The sequence below is a fragment of the Seriola dumerili genome, unplaced genomic scaffold (genome assembly GCF_002260705.1).
Source record: "Seriola dumerili isolate Sdu_G_001 unplaced genomic scaffold, Sdu_1.0 BDQW01000290.1, whole genome shotgun sequence".
In the NCBI taxonomy this organism is placed as follows: domain Eukaryota; kingdom Metazoa; phylum Chordata; class Actinopteri; order Carangiformes; family Carangidae; genus Seriola; species Seriola dumerili.
In genome coordinates this window covers 3,392,338-3,405,858 of record NW_019174545.1, presented here as the reverse complement: position 1 = coordinate 3,405,858, position 13,521 = coordinate 3,392,338, and the positions used below count along the sequence as shown (strand labels likewise).

At 39.6% G+C, this 13,521-nt stretch overlaps 1 protein-coding gene across 1 annotated transcript in view; it reads right to left on the bottom strand.

The window, feature by feature from the left end:
- Positions 1-3,301: 3,301 nt before the first annotated feature.
- The window catches only part of commd10 (COMM domain containing 10), a 55,294-nt gene continuing 45,074 nt past the window's right edge, over positions 3,302-13,521 (bottom strand). The window contains exons 6-7 of the mRNA XM_022757784.1: positions 4,174-4,233; positions 3,302-3,871 (exon numbers count right to left, since the gene is read on the bottom strand). Coding sequence (XP_022613505.1) covers positions 3,833-3,871; positions 4,174-4,233 — 99 coding nt within the window. The 3' untranslated portion in view covers positions 3,302-3,832. The remainder of the gene's footprint in view (positions 3,872-4,173; positions 4,234-13,521) is intronic.

Sequence of the window (13,521 nt, the reverse complement as noted above, 5' to 3'; positions counted from 1 at the left end):
TCTGGTGTGACCAAGAACTTAAAAGGATAGAGCAATTTTGTGTTGCTTTTGACTTTCTCTATGTTTGCTTAATTTGGGTTTCTGTTCAGGTCAACAGCAGCCGTTATCATGGATACATCTTTCTTTCGAAAAATCCCCCATCCACAATGCATCAAGAGACTCCTCCATGGTCTCATGATGACCCTGGAGGAGTCTCATGATGTACTGAACTTCCACTTAACATGGAAGTCCAGAGAGAGTAAAAACAAATGTTTTTTTACATGTATCCACATTACTGTGGGTAGTTAACAGTGGGTTCAATTGTTTGCTTGTTTTTGTGTATCCTAGCTCTCAGTGTCTGTCAACTGTGGCCAGTCTCTGTCGGCCCTGTAGGACCGCAGCCACATACTGAGGTAAGTCCATTAGACACTTATTAAAGCTGGAAAAAGACAGTGCCCCCCAACCAGACGCTCTGCAAAAACCACTGCGCTTTGGATGTGTGTGTTTGTGTGGTGTCTGGCCAAACTTAGTTTGCCTCATCACACACACCAGAGCATGTAAACAGCTTTGACAAGTACACGCAGAGACACAACTCACCAGACACAGATACACAAACTCATACACACACTCCCCCTATCGCTCTCATTGGGACTCTGTGTGCTGTGTTCTGCCGGATCTCAGTGTGAGTCTCAGTGTGTGAGTCTCTTTTTTCTCTTCTTTTTTTCTAAGCGACCATCTCTGCTCAGCCTTGCCATCTGTTCTCCATGCTGTGGAACACGGCGCTCCCTCTGGCTGCAGGCGTTTTCACATGGTGGCAAAAATTGTCAATTGGATTTAAAAAAAATCAAAAAAACATTCATGACAGAAGTGGTTCAAAATGTGGTTTAGACTGTTTTTTGGGGCAGTTTAGTCACTCAATGAGTAATTTTACGATTTTGTATTACAAGTTTAGTGAGTGTATCAATGTTTTTTATAATGTTTTTGTCCAAATGTGTGTTTTGTGTGTCTATGTAACTATGTGTCTTTCCATATCTCCATTTAAGTATTACTCATGGTTTACTCTCAGTTACCCTTCACCCATTTTATTGGAGGAAAAAAGGAGTGCTGCTGGTGGTCTCTTCTCTTGGTGTATTACAGTACATTTGGATACTTTTTAGCATCTCTGCTGTCGGCAGCTATATGAAAGGTTCCTGTAGTAAATTAATTTGTGAATTCATCCATTTTATAAGGCGGAAGTGGGACTGGTTTTGTTTATTGGTTTATTGTGTATTTATGTTTTTATGCGTTCTCTACAAGCTGATTATCCCATTAACACAGCTTGCCACCTACTAAGGTTAGACACAAAAAGCAACAGAACCACATGGGAGAACGTTTTCTGCAATCACTGCTGACTGGGGAACAACCTTTTGAAATGGAAATATAGTTTGTGAACAATTTTCTAGCTCCATAAATCAAGGATTTTGGTAATAATTAGGGACTTCAATTACACGTGATTACACACGTGATCTGTATCCTGTCATATTTACTTTGATCCATCCATCCATTCTCCACCACTTACCTGGGTCTGTGAAGCAGTGGCAGTAGCTTAAGGAAAAGTAGCCTAAATAGCCTCCATTACATCAAGCTGTTCTGGCGTTCCCAGGCCAAATAGGATATATGATACCTAAATTGTGATAAGCATGTGCCTCCTAGGACATGTCAAAAACACCACCAAAATGGGAAGCATCCTGATCAGATGCACAAACCACCTCAACTAGCTCATTCCAAATGTTTGAGCTTCTCACCCTCTGCCTAAAAATGAGCCAATACATCCAGCAAATAAAAGCTCACTTCAGCCGGATTCATTAACCACAGGTGAGTGCACAGGTGTGGTTTGAAATGTAGGTCAACTGACACCGCGACAAGTTGGCAAAGCACCTGTATCTATCAACTCTGCACCAAGCCAACTACCTGTTGATCCACTCTCATGAGGACAAGACATCCAGATACTTAAACTTTATCGATGGGGAAGCAACTCGCTCCAGAACCAAAGGGGCGTATCCACTATTTTCCTGCAAGGAGCCACAGCCTCGGACTTGGAGATGCTGATGCTCATTTCTTCTTCTTCACAGACGGATGCTCACAGATGCATCGTTAAAATCAATGTCTAATTAGATCAACTGAACTATATCATCAGCAAAAAGCAGAAGCAGAAAAAATGACTCTCTTGCATCTAAACATTCTGTCCATGATTCATCGCAAGATACAATGGTTATTGTTCACTAATAAATAATGTTATTATTGATAATCTGAAAAAAGTCATGTGACAAATAGTTGGTAGGTAAGCAATTTGGGACACAAGTGTTTAAGTAACTAAGGAAGCAGGTACAGGTTAAGTAGGCTGTCACTGATCACTATAAACACGTAAGTAAATGAAACTGCACAGTAAGAAAGTTAACTTGAATATTGAATGTATGCATGTATCAGATGTTGCCACACAAGTAAGAAGACAAAGAATTCATTGGTTTTTTGAGAAAATCTGTTAATGCCTAATATCGGATGTTACACTTACAAAAGTAAATTCTTGATTTTGATAAAAAAAGAAAAGCAAAAAACCTGACATGACAGAATAAGGGCCGGTGTATGGTCTCTCAGCACTTAGACATGCTGGCCGACTCCGTTGGAAACAGAAGTGTTTAAAGTCATTCTGAACGGCCACACTGGAAGGCCACATGAAAAGAGTCAGCACAAATATACAAATAAAAATCCTGGCTCATGGCTCCTTTCTCGTCTTGGCATACCTGGACAATCACGGCATGAAATCGGTGTGAATGTCGTGATTGTCAATTTTGGAAAGTAACGGTAATGGTTGGACACAGATAACCCTTACAAACATCAGAAAAGTGGGGGGGGGTTTGTGACGCTATCTCAGCATCTGACAAGCAGTTCAGAAGGAATATAAAGCCCACTTCAAAACAAAACAAAACAAAACAAAGCTTCATTGGATTTTAATAAGTCTGCATCAGAGAACAGCACCTGGGAATCTGGGAACTTCTCAAGGTTTCATTCAAAGTTGGGGAGAGAGGAAATATTCACACACGCACATGTACACTAAGGCACACACACGAAAGAACAGATGCATATGAACAAGGATATATTCATACATCCATCTAGACAGCGACACACGCACGCGCATGCGCGCGCGCACACACACACACACAGACAGACACACACATACATTGGAGATCCGCTGTGCCTCCCAGAACTCCCATCTGTTGAACCAGCAGTCCAGGTTGGTCTTAATGAGAAATAATGAGCCTTCACTAAATAACAACAGCTTGGATGGATTTCACCTCCGATTCAGATTTTATTAGAATGGCATTCATTCTCCAAGTTACAAAATTCATTTGTTTCAATTCAATTGCAATTTGATTCTGACTTTTCATTTCTTTTTTCTTTCTTTTTCTCTGGGTAAGCATGAATTTTTCAGATCACTGACTATTGGCACATTTAAACATCTTCTTATAACTAATTTATAGAGCAATCAAACATTAAGTTACTCACTGCAGGGTATAGAAAAATTTCACTTTTTTACATTGAAAAAGGTAATTTTCCCACCATCTCATCTTGATGAAGACATAAAAATTCAAAGCACAGTGAGAATTATCACACCGACCTCTCTAAATTCTGAGCACAAACCTGGATTAAATGGAGCTCATAAGGGAAAGAAACCCCTGCCTACAAATTTTGACATTTTTCTCTAATAAAGCAGAGTGGGAATGTAATTGCCAGGCTTCTAACAGCTGGCATAGCTGTCAGCAAAAACACTAACAACATGAGTGTGTGTGTGGGGCCGTACATAGAGCAGCAGGCATCAAGTCAAGGAATCCAACTGGCCTTGTACGACTTCAAGCTGGAAGAAAGAGAAGAAAAGGTTGAGTTTTGGGAAAAAAGACTTGCGCACACTCATGTGAAAAGGAAGAAAAAATCATAAAGAGAGAGAAAAGGAGAGAGAAGTGCAAACAAAATGTATCTAAGTATGAGGGAGACACGCAAGTAGATGGATTTTGTCAGGCAATGTCTGCCATTCAGGATGAAATACAACAAGGAAGGTAGGCACTGAAACACAAAGATGTACACACAATGTGACAGTAAAGTGGACACATGCATGTATGCACCACACACACACATGCACAGACACACTAAAAGACAAACCTTGTTGTAGAACTCAAGCAGCTCCTGGTGGTTAAACTCAACGAAGACATTTTCCTGAGCCTGGAGGGAGGGGGAGGGAGAGAGAGAGAGAGAGTGAGAGAGAGAGAGAGAGAGAGAGAGAGAGAGAGAGAGAGGTAGGGTTAGAGAGGCTCAGAGAGGCATAGGAGTGGGGGGAACAAGCTCCCTAACAAATAAGAAAAATAAGTTCAGAGACGTATGAGAGCAAGAGAACTGAGAATAAAAAAGCAACAGTAAGAGCACATACGTAAGAGTCATGACCAACACTACTTCTGTTGGCTTCTTGTGCTTTCTATAAAAACCTTCATTAATTATTACTGCTCTCTGGCCAGTGTGCACTATCCTCTAAGTGTTATCCATCAAAGTGTTTAAAAATATACTGAAGGCAAAGTCACTGTCCACTAACCCATGGTGGGAAATCCCATCATTCTTTCTCCATTTGATTTTTACCTTTTTAAAAAAGTTGAGACAGGCTGCATCATTTGTTGTCCTACGTAGCTAAACATGTATTAAACACTCAACATAGGGCTGAACAGTGTATCGTTTCAGCACTGACATCACAGCGTACGTACAAGTGCAGCAGTCATGGTACTCTGTATAAACCATTTTCATCAACCAGCTTGAGCTATTGAAATTTCATGTATTGAACTTTTATGATAGTGAACATTCACTTTTCCAAGCCTCATCTTAAATACAACACACACTGTCTTGTCCATCTGATAAAGCAAACAGATTCATTTGGCATGCAAGGAAAAAGACAAGTTAACAAGAATTCAGAGTGGACGTTTCTTTAATCTAACTTTAAAAGAGGGAAAAAAAGACGAAACATACGGTCCAAAGTCACGTAAATAAATAACTGAGAATCATATTTCTAAGTTTATTGATGCAGGACAAAAACTTTCCAAAATTTTTTTTCTTTCTGCCTTTCCTTTTCTTCAGAAGTTAATAATGTTAACTTCTGCAGAAGTTACAAGCTGAAAATGATGTAACTTTGTTATTTTAGCAAGATGAACTGTATTTCAAAAAAGTGAAGAAAAAATGAGCAAACTGTGCATGTTATAGAGTGAGGAATTAAAACAATATTAAAATAATGGAACAAATATAAGTTAAGATACTTTTTTAGCATTATAATGGATAAGGAAGCTTGTGTCTTGTGAAGCTGGAATCATAATATTAAGATTTGTGACCACTGCTTCAATATTTTTAAGTTTGTTATTTCAGTTTTCAGTTATATGAAAAAGGTATTTGACAGTTTATGAGTAGCAAGTTATTGTAAGACAATGTATACTGCATCATTATGTGATTGTTCCTACGTTCCCCTGGGAGCCGTTTGCTTTTTCCCTCTCCTTTCTGAAAAGACTGCAGGCTTGACAAACTGTCAAGGGATGCAAGGTTGCGCAGAAAAACATTGCTGCTATCATCATCATCATCATCATCATCATCATCATCATCATCACCACCACCCCATCAAAAATGCAGGCTGAACAACAACCCACCACCATGAGCGGGTGTAATGGCGAGCCACTTTATCAAAACCCAATATTGACAAAATAACTATAATATGTGAAATGCTTTCTGGGTAGCAGAGAATGAGCAGGGCAGTCTCGGAGAGAACCAAAGTACACTCAGTCCTGTCACGCTGACTGTTGATAATAGCACTGAACTCCTGGCACCAACAAGGAGGGCAGAAGAGGGCAGGGGGAAAGATAGAAAAAGCCAACCTACAACAAACACAAAGAAAGACACAAACACAAAAAATATATAAAGAAAGAAAGAAATCTTGACTGAAAGACGGTGAAACCGCATGAGTTGTCCGATTGCTTTCCCTTGTCTACGGATCTGCAGTTTGGTGCTTAGAGACTAAATGGGGCTTCAGGGCTTGAAACTAACTGGCTGGCTGGTTGGCTGGCTGGTTGGGTGGATGGGTGGAAGGAGGTCATGTGTCACGGCAAATTAATTACAGAGATATTAATTAGAAGCAACGTTAAAAGTCCATAAAGGAGAGCACAGAGGGAAAATGCTATCTCTCGTCAAAGCCCCGACTCCACAGCAGCTCCACATGCACAAGGAGAATGTAGGGCAGCCTTAAATTTGGCTATACGGCAGAGGGAGCGCTAGAAGGGCAGCCTCTGCACGACAGGTAATACAACAACTTATTTACGTGTTGTTACCAAGTAATTAAAAATGAAAAGAAGAGGCACATCAAAGTAGTTCTACAAGGTAATAATCTCTGAGAGTAAACAAGGCATTGTTAGGGAATGGTTTGAGTTTAAATACAAATTGGGCATGCAGTTAAGTAACATTAACGATGAGCACACCCCGTGTTTCCAACACCACTGATCTGATTCACAGTTCACACCACACTGCTTTCTATTTATCTCCACTATGGCCAACACTATTGTAATGAGGAGACCAGTGCTGCATAATTAGTCATTTGGGTTAATGGTCTTTGGTGTGCTGGGGTCAGAGTAACAAACCTGGCCCATTTTTAAAAAGAAATAGGCACTTGTCAGGCAACTGAGTTGTCTCTTATTATCTGACAGAGGTGAGACAAGGGGCAACTGAAAATGCAGCTTCAGTGTGTGAAATATGATGTCGATCAAAACTAAGCAACAATAAAGTGAAGACAACAAACCAGACTTTCTGTTACACAGGGGTCAACGATGAAAGTGTGTTTATGAGTGTGTTGTGAGATTGTAAGTGTGTACTGATGAGAATTTCCAGGCACTGTTGGGCGTGTGTGTGTGTGTGTGTGTGTGCGCGTGTGTACGTGCATGTTTGGCCCATCCCATTGTTCCTCAGGGTTGAGATTTTGCCAGGCAGTAACCCAACAAGGCTCTGACAGATCTAGGCTAACACTAATGGGGATAGGATGCATCATCCTCATCATCACAGCCCCCTATACTACCAGTGCACGCACACACACACACGCACAGGCACAAAGACACACACACACACACACACACACACACACACACACACACACACACACATATATATACACTTCTTATCTGTCTTAGAGCCAAAATCCTGTGTGCCAGGATACAGAAAATGGGATTAACCCATGAAGATAATCATGAATTCACTTGCATCTGGTGTTCCATATATGCTACAGTATATTATTACAATATAGGCTACACACTAAGGGAGGTCCAACACATCTGAGAGAATAAACTAACACATGGAAAATAAACTCATAAAATAAATCAAGGACATTTCTGATAATATATGAAATATTCTGTTGCAGGTCTTGGTACAAGCATTATAGCTTTCGACATGCTTACTTACACAATTCCCTAGATAAACCAGCAAAGTCAACGAGAGACAACTGTGAGAGAAGCTCTTTAGGGATTACAGCATAATTCAACTTGATACCTGTTACTTGATAACACAGTGTCCATGGGTTGTCAGTAATAATAACACTATATGCTCATCATGTTCTGATATCTGGGGATGTGACAACATAGCTAGAAAGAAGTCTGACTGGGAGCTGTCTGTTGTAAACATCCATCAAAATTCAGACCGACTTCATGCTTCAACTTTGACAATACTTACCATAGTTGTGCAATGAAATATTATTATCATTTCAGGTGTGATCACTTTTACTTTGAAATCAAGTGGTAGATAACGTGTCCACACTGTGGTTCTTGGGTTGGAATGTATTTCACTCAGTCAGCCAGTTGCTTTTGTCCAAGACTGAAATATAGAAACAATAACCGACATTCATGGTCCCAAGACGACAAAGTCTGATGTCTGATGTTTCCTCTAGCACCACCACGGGGTTGACAAATTTTTGTTTTTTAATGAAATGTTTCAACAACTGAATGTAATGGATGGTGATGAATTTTGGCACCGATATCTATTGTGCCCAGAGGATGAACGATAACTAACCTAATAACTCCGGCGGTCCCCTGACATTTTATCTGGAGCTACAAGCTTGCGGTACATCTACGAAATGGATTGGCACACAAATTTTAGACTTTGTATGTAATGCCACCAACATTTTGATACTCACGGTTCAAAGTGAAATATCTGGAAGACTGGTTAATGGATTTCCAGGTAATTTGATGCAGACATTCATGGTCTTGGTGAACTTTGGCTTTTCATCTTGCCGCATCCTCAGGTCAAAATTTCAAATTTCTCAAATGTTATCTATCTAAGTGGTCTGTGTTTGTTTTTTGTTTTTATTTTTACAATGAGACTTCTACTACCTGTCTGATGGTCTTAGTGCTTGTGAGTTTTGCCCCGTTGGATTTTGGGGTAGAGATATTATCATGTTTCCATATCTATGAAGTTAAGGAAATAATCACACTGATACAAGAAATAGAAATGACAGTCAAGACTGCAAATATCCGAAATCCATGTTGCAGTATAATGAACCAGAATTAGCCTTTAGATAAATTAGTGCAAAACTGAAGTGTATTCTCCCTAAAGCTCAGAGAGAAGCTCATCGGATGTCGTAGATTAACAATCTGTAACTCCTGCACTGATATTAAGAGGAGACCAGTTTCACGATTTCAAGCTTTTATTTATAGCTTTCACGATTTTAAGTTCTTGAGTAAACCAATCACTGTATTCCAATTGACAACAAAGTGACACATTCAGCAAGCAGTGCTTTTATCCCATCAAGTGGTTGCTGGTGTCGGTAATGTCAGTTTATATGATACCGAGATGTATGGCATTGAGCGGTGTCATACCACAAGGAATCTGTGTGGATGGAGCTGTATGGATGCAAAAAGGTGCCCTTCATCAATTATTTGCTTCATTGCAATAGAGGATAGCTTGGATTTGAAACACTTGTCAAAACAGTGATTTTTTTTTTTTTTTGCCTAGTGCTTCACAGAAACTGAATTTCTTACTTCTCACTGATAAAAGCAAAGAAAAGCAGGGTGGCGATAGGGAGTAAAAGATGACAAGGAAGAGAGATTGACAAAAACAAAGAGGAGAGGAGAGAAATAGAAAAAGACATATAAGAGAAATGAGAGGCAACATGAAAACTAGAGAAAAGGAGAACGTGACAGAGAATGAGAGCTTAAGTAAAAGAATGAAAAACTGTGATAACCCGAAAGAGCTTTCATTGTAAAGAAAAAAAAAAATCAACCAAAAGCTTCTCAACCATCAAACTAAAAAGAATCCATTGACACAATTAATGTGTCTTATATCTAGAAATTTAACTTCAAACCTGGTGTAACAACAAAGCTGTCTATAACTTCACAGAGTGAGAGAGAAAGAGAGACGGGACAACACGTTTGTAGCCTCCGTGTAAAGCTGTCGGCTGGGTGAAGCGAGCTTAAAATATGCATGAAAAAGTCCATACCAGACAGACACAAAGTGAAACAAATCAGGCTCAAGTGTCGACAACAAGTGCCAATCAATTTTCTGCAGTGTGGTCAAATAATGCATCCTTGTGTGAAAATTTGTGTTTGTCTTGGAGAGAGGTGGTTGTACTGTGTGTTTTCATAGATAACACTGTTTAGATCAAAAACTGCTATCATTGTGTTCTATGATCTTATAGAAGTCTTACGTCTCGTATTTGAAGACACTGCTGAACACCAACAGGATTCAGTTCATCTCTATCATTATTACGAAACACCATTGTTGTTTTTGGCTTTGTCTTGATTGTATACCTTTTATTTTATGGCTTGCCCAATTAATTCCTTTTATTCTTATACACTTTCTTCATTGTCTCTCTCATCTCATGTCTCTCTTTCCACTTTTCTTCTTCCTGCAAAGCACATTGTAATCCCTGTTCTGAAAGTTCCTGTAATTTTTGCAGGTATGTGCTCTTGCATGCAGTTGGACAACACTGGGAGACGTTTACACAGTGTAAATTTTGAGCTAAATTCAACTTTTTTGTCAGATGAACCTGCATTTTCTGTGGCAGCACCCCTGCTGTGCTTATGTCGTGTCATGCAACAAATGAAGAGGCAGCATGGATTCAACGGAACACGTTGTCAGTCTGAACACGGCCTAACCCTCAGGCATGAGGAGGTTCATGCCAGTACGACTAGCTGGTGCAGTGACTACAACACGCTTACCCTCATCAAATTCCTACTTTGCAAACATTATCAGTTGTATTTGTAGGAGTACCCCACCAAGCCAGAAACATGGCAGGTGGGAAATGGAACCAGGTCCCTTCAGTAGTACACATGTGGTTCCTCTGCATTACCTAGGTGCCCGTGTCCAGCTCATTTAACCAAGGGTTTGCCACTTTATCCAGAAATCATTCATCATCAATAAAGTCTTAATTTGCAAAAACAAGATGACTGTGAAAAAAAGAAAAGCGTGTGATTTTTTTTTAAGGCCTTGATATATCCCACTTGGCATCACAAATGGCATAAATGTTTCAGCACATACATTGAAACCACTGGTTTTGGTAGTACAAAGTATTTAAAATTAAACACCAAAAATGCATAAAATATGCTACAGTTTATCCCTGCTCGACTAAAATGAATAGACAGACACAAGTTTGGGTCTGAAAGTTCAGAATAAAAAGGTATCATCCCTGCTTTTCTGCTTCTGTCAATATGACACCAACACAGCATTAAATCAGCATTGCCAGCTCAAGTGCTGTGCAGAAGGAGAATATGGTAGATTATAGGTCCTCTGTGACTTTGCTGCATTACGTGTCTTCTAGTGACTATGAGCTCTCTGACAGTTTGTCCGACTGGAGATCTCTGCCGCTGCCTGGTCATTGACTTTTGCCTGACAGAGAGAAATCTTGACAATGAAAGACAAAGAGACAGAAAGAGAGGCGAAATGCACAGGAGGCTGAGCTGTCGGATTTTGGCAACCCTTTATCCCTCCTACTCTCAATACACACACTCATAACAAATACACCCTTCCCTTTCCTGGCTGCTTTACTGTAATTCATACATACAGACAAGCGCATACTCTTCTGACCTTTATTAACGCACATCCTGACCGTGATTCATTAAAATGAAAATCTACAACCCTTGCTGGTGCACTCTTATGTTGCCATGGGCACACATACAAGCACCTGATGACTGAGTGACTGTGGGCCTATTTTCTATCCGGTATTTCAACTTGTCTGCATGCTTGACTGCTCTGTCGGTCAGCTTACAGCAACAGCAGTATACGTGTCTTTACTGTTTGTCAGTTAGCTTACAATACATCCATGTCTGCCAACTTGTCTGCCTGTCCTCCTCTCTGTCTTTGTGCCAGCCTACATTCACAAGCTTCCCTGGCTGTCTGAGCCGCTTTCTGCCATCTTGCTGAAAGATGATCAGTGGTGGTTATTTTATGAGAATGTGAAGAGAGGCTGGGCATGCATGCAGGTGACAGCACAAATAAAACTGTGGAGTGAAGACACTGCATTTTTCATAAACAGGTAATTATGTGAAATACATTGGCATCTCATCATCACTGACATTTCTTTTTTAATTAATCAGAAATGACGTAGCTTAAATGTAAAAAAACAAAACAAAACAACAACTTACTGAGACATTAACCAAATGTGGGGACACTTTGCTCATATACTGTATAATAGTGTGGTTAATGTGCTTGAGGATGCATATGTTTGTGTGCATTTGTTCAGCTGTCTCTTGCCTAAAACAGACTCTGACAAAGGCAGCTGTGCTGTCAAAACCCAGTCCTTTAATGTCTCAACAAAGATTTTTGTTGTTTGTGTCATTGCTACAGGTGTGCTGCCTCCCTTTTTATGTTGTGAGTGTTTCTGTCCATCTGTCTGTACTTCATCAACACTGAAGAGGTAAGCCTAGTTTGTAGCCACCTGATTCATTGTGGGGAGGGAATGCAGATGGGAAAGTGGAGACAGGTCAAAGGTTCAGCCGAGGAGAAAAAGGGATATGAAATTGGCTTAAGCATTATGCTGAGTTTAATTAATAGCTTTCTACTCATTATGGCACACTAATCAAACTGAATGTAATACATCATACCGCATCATCTAATATGTTCTCTAATTATATTTTACAAATAAGAAGGTGATGGCATAATAAGGCAATTAGAGTATGGCAACTAGTGACCCCCAAAACACTGAAAATATCTTGATCTATTAGAACCAGCATTTCTCAGACTCAGGTATGCTGCTTTGCCAGTTAGCTGACAGGCTTTTAGTGTGTGTATATACTTTACAGACTATCAGCTTTTGGACTGTAAAATAAATTGCGTTAATTTGCAAGTAAGTTGTTGGAAGTGGGTGTAATGAGATGTTTTCGAAGTCCTCTCAAAGTAGTAAGATACTAAACCTTTGTCATGTTTTTCAAACTTTTGCTGTGCTCTCATGTTTTCTCTGGAGCCAGCTACTGAGAATGTTCATCTAGCAGAACATAGCTTAGTTTCATAGTTACTGAAGCATATTGCTATTATTATTATATATTGAAGAATATTGCGCTATTACACAGCTAATTATAACTGTGAAGTTTAATTTATTTTTCCTTTTATTTACTTATCATTTTATAATTATTGTCATTGGTTTGTAAATTATTTTTTTTAAATGTTTTTCATTTCGTAAAGGTGCTTCAGTCTTATGTTTTTATTCCACTGTAAGGAAGGATATAAAATCTCAATTTGGCTTTCCATATTCTCCAGCAGTAACTACACTTACGTACCTTTACTTTTTGATTTAAGCACTTTCCCTTAACCTTAACCTTCCCTGAAGGTCCAATCAATCATGGAAAAATGGAAATCTACATATCCATTTCCATCCATGCCAACCTGGCAAACTTCATCTGCTGATGATCATGCAATAGAAAGCCCCAGAAGAGCTAAATGGGGCTTGAGGTGAGATTGTGGTGCAACCTGACAAAGAATAGGAATGAACTTACTGCATGTAACTGTGTAAGTGTAGGTGGAGAGAGGGTTAGTAACAGCCAGAGTTTTCTAATCGAGAGAAAGAGACCTTTTGTTGTCTGTGGAAGCTCAAGGCTGTAAAGAAACTGTATTTTCTCTGCCTCTTTTATGGGGGTTTTGTCACATAGGATTAACATAATAGAGGGTCTGAAACCTTTGACTTTTATTTGGAAACCTGAAACCAGATGTGCAGCAGCTGAACTTACCCCATCACTTACAGTACAGTATGTTTGGTCAGGTATCCTTATGGATGATAAAACGTAGCAATGAACAATAAAAATGAGCCCAGAAGTTCAATGAACATCTTCAATAGCTTTCGGTTTTTCTTTCAATTCACTATATCAGTCAACAAGATTCCACTCGCATGTGTCAGTGTCCTGGAATCATTCAGCAAACACTACTGCCATTAGCTTTACACAGAATTGCAATGTGCCAGTCGACAACAACCAACAGTTATCAATAGTTCAAGAAGCAACCATGTTTAATCTTCCCATGACC